Raw genomic sequence first — 16,631 nt, forward strand, 5'->3', positions numbered from 1 at the left:
TTATATGCAGGTATATGTATATACTTACCATGCTGTTCATTTTTGAAGATGATGAACCTGCTCTTTGCTTTCTTAGACTATTAACTTCTTCTACATTTCCATCCTTTGGTTTCAAAATCATCCTGCTACTCCCTGCAGTTCCTTCTGATGAGGATCGCAGTCGCCTCTCTATAAATCTTCCTTCACGGTAGGGACTGAGGCTACTGGCAAGAACTATTTAAAAAATAAATAAATAAAAATTAATATAAATGCTTAAATGTAGTTTTTATAAACGTTCCACTGAAAGTAAATGGAAAACTCTTAGTGTCATTCAACAAGTCTCAATCACAGGAAACTTTTTGAATTAGTAGTGGTACTTTACTTAACTATGTAATCACTTTGAAGCCTCTAAAACTTTCTAGTCATCCTTGGCTTCCTCATACCTCACATAAATCATATAAGCAAATCCTGTCCTCATTACCTTCAACTGTATACAGAATGTGATCACTTCTCACCACCTCCGGCACTAACTTCTGGCACAAAGTCCATCAGGGCTTGCCTTGGTTACTGCAATACTTCCTAATAGCCTCCTGCCCCTGCCTACTCCCACCTGCCTCTCCCCAACAAACACACAATCTATTTTCTACAAGGTAACCAGAATGATACACTTAAAACATAAGTGAGATTGATCACGATCGCTTCTCTAATCCTAAAGCTGATGTGTTTCCAGTGGGCTACCAGGTTCCACATGATATGACCCTACTCCGGACCCCCACACAGGGGGCTTCCCATTGCTCACCTCTTCATCTCTCTAACCTCATCTTCTACTGCCCACCAGCACCTTGTTCACTCTGCTTATGGCATATTGGACTTCTTGCTGTTTCTACAACATTGCAGGCATACTCCAGTCCCAGAATCTTTACCCAATACCCTTTGCACTGATATACTCCTCCCAAATAGCTGTATGACTTACTCCCTAATTTTTAATATGTTACTTTGAGTAATACCCCATTCACTGTACATAAAAATGGAAACTAAAAACAAAGAACTATGAGAAAGAGAAATTAAGAAACTCATCCTTAAGAGTCTCTTCCTCTAGAACCACCTCCAGTACAAAAATCTGTCAGTCAGAGAAAGAGAATCAGTAGGAGACCTATATTAAGAAGATTTATTGCAAGAAATTGGCTTATGCATTTGTGAGGCTGGCTAGGCTGCACCTCGAGGCATGCGGGATCTTAGTTTCCTGACCAGGGATCGAACCTGTGCCCCCTGCAGTGGAAGCACGGAGTCCTAACCACTGGCCTGCCAGGGAATTCCCAAACACCTTTTCAAAAATTTGTGAAGATCCACCAGAGGGCAGACAGCAGAAGCAGGAAGAACTACAATCCTGCAGCCAGTGGAATGAAAACCACATTCACAGAAAGATAGACAAGATGAAAAGGCTATGTACCATAGGGCTATGTACCAGAAGAAGGAAAAGGATAAAACCAAAAAAACCACAACTAAATGAAGTGGAGATAGGCAACCTTCCAGAAAAAGAATTCAGAATAATGAGAGTGAAGATGATCCAGGACCGCGGAAAAACAATGTACATAAAGATCGAGAAGATGCAAGAAATGTTTAACAAAGACCTAGAAGAATTAAAGAACAAACAAACAGATGAACAATACAATAACTGAAATGATAAGTGACTTGGAAGACAGAATGGTGAAATTCACTGCTGTGGAACAGAATAAAGAAAAAAGAATAAAAAGAAATTAAGACAGCCTAAGAGACCCCTGGGACAACATTAAACAACATTCGCATTATAGGGGTCCCAGAAGGAGAAGAGAGAGAGAAAGGACCAGAGAAAATATTTGAACAGATTATAGTCGAAAACTTCCCTAACATGGGAAAGGAAATAGCCACCCAAGTCCAGGAAGCGCAGAGAGTCCCATACAGGATAAACCCAGGAGAAACACGCCGAGACACATAGTAATAAAATTGGCAAAAATTAAAGAAAAATTATTGAATGCAGCAAGGGAAAAACAACAAATAATATAAGAGGGAACTCGCATAAGGTTAACAGCTGATTTCTCAGCAGAAACTCTACAAGCCAGAAGGGAGTGGCATGATATACTTAAAGTGATGAAAGGGAAGAACCTACAACCAAGATTACTCTACCCGGCAAGGATCGCATTCAGATTCGATGGAGAAATCAAGAGCTTTTCAGACAAGCAAAAGCTAAGAGAATTCAGCACCACCAAACCAGCTCTACAACAAATGCTAAAGGAACTTCTCTGAGTGGGAAACACAAGAGAAGAAAAGGACCTACAAAAACAAACCCAAAACAATTAAGAAAATGGTCATAGGAACATATATATTGATAATTACCTTAAATGTAAATGGATTAAATGCTCCCACCAAAAGACACAGGATCGCTGAATGGATACAAAAACAAGACCCATATATATGCTGTCTGCAAAAGACCCACTTCAGACCTAGGGACACATACAGACTGAAAGTGAGACGATGGAAAAAGATATTCCATGTAAATGGAAATCAAAAGAAAGCTGGAGTAGCAATATTCATATCAGATAAAAGAAACTTTAAAATAAAGAATGTTACAAGAGACAAGGAAGGACACTACATAATAATCAAGGGATGAATCCAAGAAGAACATATAACGATTATAAATATATATGCACCCAACATAGGAGCACCTCAATACATAAGGCAACTGCTAACAGCTATAAAAGAGGAAATCAACAGTAACGCAATCACAGTGGGGGACTTTAACACCTCACTTACACCAATCATCCAAAATGAAAATAAATGAAAATAAATAAGGAAACAGAAGTTTTAAATGACACAATAGACCAGATAGATTTAATCGATATTTATAGGACATTCCATCCCAAAACAGCAGATTACACTTTCTTTTCAAGTGCACATGGAACATTCTCCAGGACAGATCACATCTTGGGTCACAAATCAAGCCTCAATAAATTTAAGACAATTGAAATCATATCAAGCATCTTTTCTGACCACAACACTATGAGATCAGAGATCAAATAGAGGGGGAAAAAACGTAAAAAACACAAACACATGGTGGCTAAACAATACGTTACTGAGTAACCAAGAGATTACTGAAGAAATCAAAGAGAAAATCAAAAAATACCTAAAGACAAATGACAATGAAAACACAACGATCCAAAACCTATGGGATGCAGCAAAAGCAGTTCTAAGAGGAAGTTTATAGCTATACAAGCCTACCTCAAAAAACAAGAAAAATCTCAAATATAAACCTTACCTTACACCTAAAGGAACTAGAGAAAGAAGAACAAACAAAACGCAAAGAGAGCAGAAGGAATGAAATCATAAAGATCAGAGCAGAAATAAATGAAATAGAAACAAAGAAAACAATAGCAAAGTTCAATAAAACTAAAACCTGGTTCTTTGAGAAGATAAACAGAATTGATAAACCATTAGCTAGACTCACCAAGAAAAGGAAGGAGAGGACTCAAATCAATAATATTAGAAATGAGAAAGGAGAAGTTACAATAGAAACCGTAGAAATACAAAGCCTCCTAACAGACTACTACAAGCAACTCTATGCCAATAAAGTGCACAACCTGGAAGAAATGGACAAATTCTTAGAAAGGTATAACTTTCCAAGACTGAACCAGGAAGAAACAGAAAATATGAACAGACCAATCACAAGTAGTGAAATTGAAACTGATTAAAAGCCTTCCAACAAACAAAAGTCCAGGACCAGATGGCTTCACACGTGAATTCTATCAAACATTTAGAGAAGAGCTAACAACCATCCATCTCAAACTCTTCCAAAAAATTGCAGAGGAAGGAACATTCCAAAACTCATTCTATGAAGCCACCATCACCCTAATACCAAAACCAGACAAAGATACAATAAAAAAAAAAATTAGAGACCAATATCACTGATGAATATAGATGCAAAAATCCTCAACAAAATACTAGCAAACAGAATCCAACAACACATTAAAAGGATCATACACCATGATCAAGTGGGATTTATCCCAGGGATGCAAGGATCCTTCAATATATGCAAATCAATCAATGTGATACACCATATTAACAAACTGAATAAAAACCATATGATTATCTCAATCGATGCAGAAAAAGCTTTTGACAAAATTCAACACACATTTATGATAAAAACTCTCCAGAAAGTGGGCATAGAGGGAACCTACCTCAACATAATGAAGGCCATATATGACAAACCACAGCAAACAACATTCTCAATGGTGAAAAACTGAAAGCATTTCCTCTAAGATCAGGAACAAGAAAAGGATGTCCACTCTCACCACTATTATTCAACATAGTTTTGGAAATCCTAGCCATGGCAATCAGAGAAGAAAAAGAAATAAAAGGAATACAAATTGGAAAAGAAGAAGTAAAACTGTCACTGTTTGCAGATGACATGACACTATACATAGAGAATCATAAAAATGCCAGCAGAAAACTACTAGAGCTAATCAATGATTTTGGTAAAGTTGCAGGATACAAAATTAATGCACAGAAATCTCTTCCATTCCTATAGACTAATGATGAAAAATCTGAAAGACAAATTAAGGAATCACTCTCATTTACCAGTGCAACAAAAAGAATAATATATCTAGGAATAAACCTACCTGGGGAGAAAAAAGACCTGTATGCAGAAAACTATAAGACACTGATGAAAGAAATCAAAGATGATACCAACCGATGGAGAGATATACCATGTTCTTGCATTGGAAGAATCAATACTGTCAAAATGACTACACTACCCAAAGCAATCTACACATTCAATGCAATCCCTATCAAATTACCATTGGCATTTTTTACGGAACTATAACAAAAAATCTTAAAATTTGTATGGAGACAGAAAAGACCCCGAATAGCCAAAGCAGGCTTGAGGGAAAAAAACAGAGCTGGAGGAATCAGACTCCCTGACCTCGGACCATACTACAAAGCTACAGTGATCAAGACAATATGGTAGTGGCATAAAAACAGAAACATAGATCAATGGAACAAGATCGAAAGCCCAGAGATAAACCCATGCATCTATAGTCAAATAATCTATGACAAAGGAGGCAAGGATATACAATGGATAAAAGACAGTCTCTTCAATAAGTGGTGCTGGGAAAACTGGATAGCTACATGTAAAAGAATGAAATTAGAACACTCCCTAACACCATACACAAAAATAAACTCAAAATGGATTAGAGACCTAAATGTAAGACCAGATACTGTAAAACTCTTAGAGGAAAACATAGTAAGAACAGTCTTTGACATAAATCGCAGCAAGATCTTTTTTGATCCACCTCCTACAGTAATGGAAATAAAAACAAAAATAAACAAATGGGACCTAATGAAACTCCAAAGCTTTTGCACAGCAAAGGAAACCATAAACAAGACGAAAAGACAACCCTCAGAATGAGAGAAAATATTTGCAAATGAATCAATGGACAAAGGATTAATCTCCAAAACATATAAACAGCTCATGCAGCTCTATATTAAAGAAACAAACAACCCAATCAAAAAATGGGCAGAAGACCTAAATAGACATTTCTCCAAAGAAGACATACAGACGGCCAAGAAGCACATTGAAATGCTGCTCAACACCACTAATTATTAGAGAAATGCAAATCAAAATTACAATGAGGTGTCACCTCACACCAGTTAGAATGGGTATCATCAGAGAATCTACAAACAAGAAATGCTGGAGAGGGTGTGGAGAAAAGGGAACCCTGTTGCACTGTCAGTGGGAATGTAAATTGATACAGCCACTATGGAGAACAGTATGGAGTTTTCTTGAAAAACTAAAAATAGAATTACCATATGATCCAGCAATCCCACTGCTGGGCATATGCCCAGAGAAAACCATAATTCAAAAAGACACATGCACCCCAATGTTCATTGCAGCACTACTTACAATAGCCAGGTCATGAAGCAACCTAAATGCCCATCAACAGATGAATGGATAAAGAAGATGTGGCACATATATACAATGGAATATTACTCAGCCATAAAAAGGAACTAAATTGGGTCATTTGTAGAGACGTGGATGCACCTAGAGACTGTCATACAGAGTGAAGTAAGTCAGAAAGAGAAAAACAAATATTGTATATTAACTCATGTATGTGGAACCTAGAGAAATGGTACAGATGAACTGGTTTGCAGGGCAGAAGTTGAGACACAGGTGTAGAGAACAAACGTATGGACACCAAGGGGGGAAAACTGTTGGGGGGGGGGTAGGGATGGTGGTGTGATGAATTGGGCAATTGGGATTGACATGTATACACTGATGTGTATAAAACTGATGACTAATAAGAACCTGCTGTATAAAAATTAAATTAAATTAAAAAAATAAAAGAAAGAAAGAGAAATTAAGAATACAATCCCATCTACAGTTACATCAAAAAGAATAAAATATCTAGGAATAAGTTTAATCCAGGAAGCAAAAAATATATACACTGAAAACTATAAAAGACATTGATGAAAGAAAATGAAGAAAGTAAAAATAAAGAGATATTCCATGTTCATGAAACGGAAAGATTAATATTGTTAAAATGTTCATACTACCCAAAAGAAAATGAAGAAAATAAAAATAAAGAGATATTCCATGTTCATGAATTGGAAAAATTAATATTGTTAAAATGTTCATATTACCCAAAGGGATCTACAGATTCAATGCAATTCCTATCAAAATTACACTGACATTTTTCACAGAAATAGAAAAAAAAAATCCTAAAATTTGTACAGAAACAAAGAAGACCCCAAATAGCCAAAGTAATCTTGATAAAGAAGAACAAAGATGGAGGCATTACACGTCCTGATTTTAAACTATATTACAAAGCTACAGTAATCAAAACAGTATGGTACTGGTGTAAAAACAGACACATAGATCAGTGGAATAGAAGAGACAGCCAAGAAATAAACCCATGTAAATGTGGCAATTAATTTTTGACAAAGAACCCAAGAATATATAATGGGGAAAAGATAGTCTCTTCAATAGACAGTGTTGAAAAATGGACAGTCACATGCGAAAAGATGAAACTGGGACCTTATCTTATACCACACACCAAAATCAACTAAAATTGATTAATGATTTGAAAGTTAAGACCCAAAACTGTAAACCTCCTAGAAGTAAACATGGGTATAAGCTCTTTGACATTCATCTTGATAATGATTTTTTGGATTTGATGTCAAGAGCAAAAGAAATAAAAGCAAAAATAAACAAGTAGGACTACTTCAAACTAAAAAGTTTCTGCACAGAAAACAAAAAAATAAAAATAAAACAGAAAGAAATAAAAGACAACCAATTGGACCAATTGGATGGGAGAAAATATTTGCAAATCATATATCCTATAAGGGGTTAATATCCAAAATATACACAAAATTCATACAACTCAATAGCAAGAAAAAAAAATTAAAATGGGCAAAGGCCCTAGGTAAACATTTTTCCAAATAAGACATACAAATGGCCAATAGGTACATGAAAAGGAGCTCAACATCCCTAATCATCTGGGAAATGCAAATCAAACCCACAATGAGATATCACCTCACTTTCATTAGGATGGCCATTATCAAAAAGTCAAAAGACAACACATGTTTTTGAGCATATGGAAAAAAGGGAACCCTTGTGCACTGTTGGTGAGAATGTAAGCTGGTGCAGCCACTATGGAAAACATTATGGAGGTTCTTCAAGAAATTAAAAATAGAGCTACTATATGATCCAGCAATCTTACTTCCGGTAATATACCCAAAGGCAGCAAAATCACTATCTCAAAGACATATCTGTACTCCCATGTTCACAGCAGCATTATTCACAATAGCAGAGGTCTGGAAACATCCTAAGTATGAGAAAAAGGGAATGGATAAAGAAAATGCAGTATCTACATACAATGGAATATTATTCAGCCTTAAAAAAGAAGGAAATCCTGTCATTTGTGACAACATGGATGAATCTTGAAGATATGCTAAGTGAAATAAGCCAGACAGAGAAAGACCAATACTGCATGGTATCACTTACATGTGGAATCTTTTTTAGAAAGCTCAACTCATAGAAACAGAGAGTAGAAAAGTGGTTGCCTTGGTAAAAGGGTACAAACTTTCAGTTATAAGATAAATAAGATCTGAGGATCTAGTGTATAACAAGGTGACTATAGTTGAACTTAAATTTCTCAAAAACGAAAACCAAAAAGGTAAATATGTGACGTGATGGATATATTAACTAACTTGATGGGGGGGGGAATTCTTTCACAATGTAACATATACCAAATCATCACTTTGTTCACTTTAAATATACAATTTAATTTGCCAATTATACTTGAATAAAGTTAAAAAAATGCAAACTACAATCACACCCCCCCACTTCCTAATCCTCTTTTCTGCTTTAAACTCATCCTCAGCAGTTATTACCATCTGACATTTATTTATTTGTATATTAATTGTCTGAGTATTCCCAGTAGAAGGTAAGCTTCATGAAGAAAGGAATTTATTCATTTTGTTCACTGATATACCCTTAGTGCCTAAAACAGTACCAAAACAATATTTGTTGAATGAATGAATGAATGAATTAAACTGTTCTGTTTGGGCTCATCTATGAGTTTAAAGACTCTTGGCTAGAACCTATTAAGCCAACATATGGCAGTTTTTTCAGTAACTTTTTAAGTCAATGAGTTAAAGTTAAGTTGCCAGAGAGGTCAACATTCCATTAATAATTCTGAAATGAATGTACACCCAGCACATTCAGATGCATATTAAATACTAGCTTAAACGTATTTCACAATAAATACAGAATAAACTTAGTATTATGGAATTTGGCAACTCTTTCTTACATAAAATACATTTGTCTAAATGGCTTTAAAATCTTGAAACTTCTAAATTATAAAATCTTTATGAATAGCAGATGAATATCTCCTATTGATGGAAATGAAGAATAGTATGCAACCAACTTTTCCTTTTTGACATTACCAGCTTATTTGCCTGTCTCTTTCTATTTTACAAGTTGTAGATACTATGAATTATCACCTAATGTCCAGGAACAGGCATCATGGTGTCAAATTCAGTGAAATTAATGTGTTAAATGGCTTGCTATTAGGATCTCAGTCAACAGATTAATAATCAGCAAGATAATTGTTGGTCATTCCCTAGTTTCCAAAGAGATAAATATTTACTCTATTCAGTTTGACATTGAGGCAAGTCACCATTTCTAAATAAGAATTAGATATAATCAAAATAATTACACTTTTACCTTTTGGGGTTCAATTTTCTAAAAAACTACCTACATTCTAATCTGAGGTCCACCGCTTGCTAACAATGTGATTTCATGAAGTTATTTAACTTAATCTTAAACCTTACTCATTAATAACTTCCACATAAATCTTTGGTTAGTACTAAATAAAACAGTGCATGCAAATTGCTTAGCACATCTTTGGGCACATAGTATCATCATCATTATCATTCTTATAATTATACCACAGTTAAAGAATTAAGCAGGTATAACTAAATCCCAAAATACAAGCAAGGCTACCAAGATAAAAAAATGAAAAAAGTAGGCAGATGTGTAAAAGTGATTTTGTATCAAATGTGAAAAAATATGAAGACAGTTGGAAAATTAAGTCATGCATTTAAAACTGTAAAACTGCTATATTCATGGAGAGACTAGTTAGGTAAGTCAGATAAACTTATGATTCTTGACATTATATAATATATAATTTCACGGATTACAAATTTTAGTTAATATTTCAGTATTATTCTTAATGTTTTGGAAAGAGCCTGGGTCATGACATGTACTACAACCTAGTCATGAAGAGCCTGATCTTTGGATTGAGATAGTTGTAATTTGGCTGTGCTACTTACCAGCTGTAAAATTCCTTGGTCTCAGTTTTCTCATGTATAAAATGGGGAACATACTAGTGCCTACCTCATAGGGATTGTATCCTAAACAATTACTTATGAACTTTGTGACTTTGGACACATTACTTAACCTATCTGTGCTCCAATCATCTTGCCTGTAGAATGAGTTAGAATAATAGTAGCGATTTCAATCACTTCCAGATTCAATAAATTAATGTATCCAAAGGGCACAGAACAGTAAATGGACATATTGTTGGGACAACTATTAGTGTTAGTAGTAGTAGCAAAAGTGGCAGCAGTGGTAGTAGGAATCACAGTACAGAAAAAAAAGAATAAAAAATGTCAAGTACAGCCAGTAGGTATTATATATTCAACAATTCTCTTGAACTGAATTTTATATTGAAAAACCATGTTTTCTGTTGAATAACAGACTGGAGTAAATCAACCTTCCCTCCCTCTTTCTGTGCAAAACATGGATCCTATTTAATAATAAAAACTTGGTTAAAATAGGAAAAAGAATTTTAATTATACGAATTTCTTTTACAATGATTGTGTCTGGGCTATATCTATTCTTTAACTAAGAAATTCCAATACTCTATCATGAACTTTATCTTAGATAAAGCCACATTGCAAATAAAATTAATTTCCTTCCACTTTCTTCTGAGGGTCAGAATCTGAATTACACAACTAAGAAAAATAAGTAACATGGATGAATTACATTTTCAGCATGATACGAATGAAGTAAGTTTAAGCAGAGAAATGATTTAAGACAAATTATAAATAGGACAGAAGATTAAAGAGTGAAAACTAAGAAAAATGTAGTTTCCATGAGATAGAATAAGAAAATTGAAGAAATTATAATGAAAATTATAATTCATATCATTTATTATACAGAGAAAATCATCATACCTTTGGCAGGATTTGCATCATATCCATATGATGTTTTGTTTAAAATATAATGATCACCGGAAGCGGGTATTATCCTTGAATCTGAAATAGGATGGATCCCTTTAACACGTTCAGCTATTGCTTTATGTTGCTCATAAAATCCAAGTTTCCTTGGGGAGCTTGTTGCCAACATTGTTTCACCATTTTGTATCACCATATGTTCTCCTCTTCTTGTATCTGCTGATAGATGAATCTCTGAGTCACTCGCATTCATAGCAGGTAGTTCAGTGATTTGCAGTAACACTTCCTTCTGATTAGCAGCAGAGGTTTCTGGTAAGGATTTAGATTCAGTGCCACACCGACCTTCTAACCTGTATTTCCCAGGAGACATAATTGCACAGGGAACAGTTCCCATAAGGTCTGTTGTCTTTGTAGCAGCAGCAGGATTGGGAGAAATCTGAGAGGTAGAATCACTGTGGCCAAAGTTGTCACAGTGGGATGCCATGCTTCCACTTTTAGGAAATGCATCTGCTTCAGACACAGAATCTTCAGTCAAGGCTAAGAACTCTGAAGGTGTCTGAGCTGTAGTAAAATCAGCAGAAAGCAGTGGAGATGGTAACGAGCTTCCCGCCCGTTCTGTTACATCCACAGAACAAGATGGAGAACCTCTTAGTAATACAGGTTCCCTCTCTTGGTACTGTGCCATTTCCAGTGAGAATTCAGATTGTTGTACCAATGAAATGGATTGGCTCTGTGGAACTGGCTTAGAAAATTTATAGTGAGATGAAAAAGATTTAGTAAGAAGCTTCTTTGTTGACTGCTTAACAGAACGGCGAGTTTGTTCTTCTGTGAATCCAGAATCATCCCCCTCACTTTTGCCAGAACTCAGGCAATTTATAAAGACATTCTTATTAGTCGAGTGCTCGTTTTCTCTTTCAAAATCCTCTGTCAAAGATCTTGTTATCTTCTTATTTCGTGAACTGCTAAAACCAACAGAATGTCTTCCCCTGGTTTTAGTATGTTCTTCCGAACTCGGTTTTTGCATACTGCTGTGACCAGGTTGAGCACCATTTGAAATACTAAGGTTCTGGTTGGTAGGTTCTTGCTTAGGTTCACTCCCCTTCTTATGATGGAAGCTAATGGAAGGAGTACGGAAGAGGCTCCTGCGTTTACCTGTGCTACCTGAGCTTGAGTTAGTGCTGGAAGGAGACGAACTGTGGACACCGACTGTATTACTGGAGGAGGGTGAAGAAGGAAGAGAATCATGTTTTCTGCTAATACTCCTTCTGAATATCGGCAACCGGGAGACCAGAGTAGATCGTCTTGATCTGGAGTCCCCCATTGGGACTCCAAGGCTTGCACTGCGATAGCCAACTTAGCAACCTGAGAAAAGACAAATAGAACAAGTTAATAGAAGTCAATTATAAATAAGACATTTTGAAACATAATACTGGTTTTTCATTCATGACACAGAATTTGTTATACTAAAATAATAGTAAAATTCTGACAAAGAATTTTCTGAATTTCTATGTAGCAAAATATCCAATCATTTGTATAGAAATTTTATAATGGTGCCACAACTTCACAATGACCAAGAATATTTGAAGTCTAAATTGTATTGGGAGACACGAGATTGCTATTCAAGACTCAGCCTTACTACTCACACCAGTTCTATAATTTGGTAAATTGCTTAATCTTAACTTTTTATGTTTATTTATTTAGATTTAGTAGGCATATGACAGCCACCATCAATGCTCTCTGGGTAAAATGCCCCACCACTGCCTCTGGTGGCCAGCACCAGATGTACCATGGGGCTCAACAAGTAATTGACCTGAGCTTAACAGAGCCACAGACCAGACGAAGGTATGACCTGACCCTAGAATCTCTACTCAAAGAAAAAACCAATTGGAACAGATACTTCCCCTTCGATTATGATTTAGTAAGTTTAGAGGTAATTAGACCACTGGAAGAGGAAAATAAACTACATCATAAAGGATCTAGAGTAGAGTTATATACAAGATAAAGTTATGAGGAAACCACAGCCATGAGTTGAAGAAAAGACAAATGAAAGCTAATTCAACTGGTAATGCTAAGACAAGTGGAGACTACATACAGAGAAAAGCAGAAGCAAAGAAAATTTATGAACCATATTAATGTCAGGGTATTGATGATGAAGACAAAGAAGAAGGACGTGGAGAAGGTGGCAGCTGCAGTTCATTAACTGTGATGCACCACGTACTTGAAACAGGTTATCTCTTTTAATGCTTGTAACTATAGAAGTAGATATTACTATGGTCACTTTACAGCGGAAAGGTAAGTTGCCTACATCACTCAGCTGATAAGTGCTAAAGCAGGACTAAGAAACTAAGCATTATCTAACCACAGGGTCAGTTCATAATCAGCACGGTATATACTGCTTTCACTAGAGTGAAAAGCCAAGAGCTTAGGCTGCCGAAGGCCCAGATATGTTTCCACTTCAGAAATTACTAGTTGTATGGTAGGTCTTTCTCTTATGGTGACTGCTATTTTTCACTGGTTTTTATAATGTGCCATGATTTGTTTCCTATTTTGTATTGTTTTGCTTTGTTTCTAAATTTCACTTAATTCCTTAACTATAACGTGCACACCCCTGCTTTGTCAACTTGAATCATGCTGTTTCTTTCTGTTATTTATTGCAACCAAAGCTATCTGACAATAATAAATACTACATAAAATGACAGGCCCTCCATTTTATCATTCTTGCAGATAAAGTATTAGATTGATCTAGTAAAATACTTTCATGTCCTTGACGAAGTGTATGACAAAAACGGAAAATATTTTCTCTTTCACATACGCATTTTTAAATATTTGATATTTTGTTCTAAATGATATAAAATCAATTTGCCTTTCATGATTTTTATTGGATGATCTTTAATTGCACTCATTGAATTTGAATTTAAATCAAACTATGTGTGAACCACTTCTAAAACATTTAAGCATCCTTGCAAGGCTTTAGCTGAAGAAAGCTTAAAATACAAAGACATTTTAGTTTGTGAAGTCTTTCATAAATTAAAACTGTCTCACTTTCCTCCCAGCTTAGATGTTCTGAAATGGATACAAAAAATAATACATTTTGTTTACACTTTCACTCTTAATAATGCTTTAATTAACATCATTCTCAGCTGTGATTTTATTTATAGGCAAGATTTATTTCCATTCAATGCCCAGTGAATAATTTTGCTCTAATAAGAGCATTATCAACCACAATGATTTGCAGCTGGTGGTGAACCTATGCCTTCAATGTATTCATGTCAAGATATTTACCACTATTTTTGAAATATCTTCAGAATTTATGTATACTGAAATATTTCTTGACCTTTTTTTAGTATTTCTTACATTTATATCAGCAATCAAAAATAAAAGAGTGAATAAATCCCATGTCTCTTAGGCAAGTATTCAAAGGACTTAACTAATGAAAAATTTTCAGAAAAAAGAATTACAATAAAATTCTTAATGAAAACAACCAGACTTCCGTTTACAATACATATGTGCTACCAATATATCTGTCTTAATTTAAGTAAAAACATCATAGATACACAGAGATATTTATACATTGAATGGGATGTCATGGAATAGATATAAAATCTATTGGAGATAAAAATCTTTTGTTTCACTTTATCCGCAGATAGTCTTTTAAATGAAGTTCTTTACTCCAGCTAAATGAGAGAGACAAAATATCTATAGGTTGGAATTATCCATATTCTTGATAAAGACTTTAAAATCTATGTCTCATATTTCATTCTCCAATTGCATTGACTACTTGCCACTTTCTGTTCGCTTTCACCATCAAGGCATTAGCAGATGTAGAACCATCTGCTTGGAATGCCCTTCCAGTAACTGTGATGTGGTAAAATTCCTATTTCTACAGATGGTCCCTTCCAGAATGCCATCTCTGATCCCCCTTCCTACTCTCTTCCATTTTGGACTTAGCACTCCTCCTTTATGCATCCTCAAGTATTACCTTACATAGTAAACATCTGTTTACCTATCTGACTTTACTATTTTACCTTAAGCTTCTTTTTTTAAAAATTAATTTTATTTTTGGTTTCATTGGGTCTTCGTTGCTGCATGCGGGCTTTCTCTAGTTGTGGCGAGTGGGGGCTACCCTTCATTGCAGTGCGTGGGCTTCTCATTGCGGTGGCTTCTCTTGTTGTGGAGCATGGGCTCTAGGCGCGTGGGCTTCAGTAGTTGTGGCGCACAGGCTTAGCTGCTCTGCGGCATGTGGAATCTTCCCGGACCAGGGATCGTACCCATGTCCCCTGCATTGGCAGGTGGATTCTTAACCACTGCACTACCAGGGAAGTCCCTACCTTAAGCCTGTTAATGGCAAAGGCCATTTTTGCTTTGCTTTGAGACCCCAGGTGCCTAATACACAATTAATACTTATAGAGTCAATGGATTTCATAAAATGAAGTTTTCACTTGAACACAACAGTATTTCAAACACAAACATATTTTCTATCTCACTACCAAAAATGAAATGTTACAATTTTGAGGTTAATTATGTTGAATTACAACTTTTAGAGTCATGAGTTAACTAAAAGTTTTTCAAACTGTAAAATCAATATCTACAATTTGCTAACATTTGAAGACAGTGTTATTAACAAGCTGAATAACAATATATCATCAAATCAACGATGAATTTCTTAATTGGCATCGTTGAGAAAGATGTAAATTCTAGTTCAAGGGGTTTTATGGATCATTAATTTGTTACCTGTTTAATATTAGAGTAAAAGTAAAATACCTTAAAGAAGTAAGATATACTGAAAAAAATTATACTTTTTTTCTCCATAATTCCAAAGGCATTAACCAAGACATAAAATAACCTTGAAGGATTTCACAGCTATTATCTTGGAAACTGATTACCATATGCAAAAACAGGTATGTCTATCTGTGCAGGTAAGAGAAACAAAACAAAACCCCCTTAATCTTTTTCTTTCCTGTCATTTTTCTGTTATCCTAGAATTTGGACAGCCCTCATATTTTTTCACTATGAGCCAAAGATGATGGAGGGACCTGATGTCCCATATCTGAGATAGTAGTGAGTATCCTTTGTTTCTCTCCCAAAATTAGTGGTATATTATTGCAAAAACAAGCCTACACAAAGTACCCTTTACACAGACATGCAATCAGCATAAAAAAAATTTTGGTTTCAAATCCAAGCTCTGCCACTTACCAGTAGCATGAATGAGAACACAGATAATTATTTTATAGTGATTTTTCTTTAAGGATGGAAGGTACAACATCACAAAGAAACTTAACACTCTGCTTGGTATAGAGTAAATTTGCACTTTCTTCCTTTTTTAATGAAATGCATTCAAGCAAGTGGTGCATGATGTAACAGCACATAGAGTGATTATGAAAATGAGCTACTTTTCAAAATCTGCCCCAATCACTGTTTAAAAAATCATCAAAAATTTTGAGGGGAGGTGGAGGTGTATAAATTGGGGTCAGTATTCTAACCCCTTATGATAAACATCCCTAAAGTATACATTTTTATTGGAATTTAAAAACAATGACCAATATTTGAAGTGTTTGTGGGGAATGTTGCATAAGTTAAATACAGTCTGTTCTATTCTCTCTGAGAAAAGATATCAGAAAATAACCAGGTAGAGCCTAAATGACCACACTTAAAAGAAAATCAATGATACATTGTGAAAATGGAAAAAAAAATTCACAGAAACCAAATACTCTCTAGGTAACAACTTTCAACATTAAGAAAGCAATGGCAGAAAACAAATCATATGAAAACATATCAAAGGACACTGATGAATTTTCACCAAAATTAAATAGATAATAGCTTGAATAAGCTTCCAAGTCAATCTTATCTAATTATGTCATTTTGATGAAGATTTAAATGAG

The 16,631-nt window shown here is 35.1% G+C and overlaps 1 protein-coding gene across 8 annotated transcripts in view; it reads right to left on the reverse strand.

The window, feature by feature from the left end:
- The window catches only part of CCSER1 (coiled-coil serine rich protein 1), a 1,247,878-nt gene that overhangs the window by 1,082,406 nt on the left and 148,841 nt on the right, over positions 1-16,631 (reverse strand). For all 8 annotated transcript variants that reach the window (XR_013828080.1, XM_079919695.1, XM_079919694.1 and 5 more), the window contains exons 2-3: positions 10,753-12,114; positions 29-213 (exon numbers count right to left, since the gene is read on the reverse strand). Coding sequence is in view for 7 of the 8 variants with exons in the window: in XM_079919695.1 (XP_079775821.1) it covers positions 29-213; positions 10,753-12,073 (1,506 nt within the window). In the remaining variant the exon portion in view is untranslated. The remainder of the gene's footprint in view (positions 1-28; positions 214-10,752; positions 12,115-16,631) is intronic.

Source organism: Stenella coeruleoalba (assembly GCF_951394435.1).
Source record: "Stenella coeruleoalba genome assembly, chromosome: 4".
Classification (NCBI taxonomy): domain Eukaryota; kingdom Metazoa; phylum Chordata; class Mammalia; order Artiodactyla; family Delphinidae; genus Stenella; species Stenella coeruleoalba.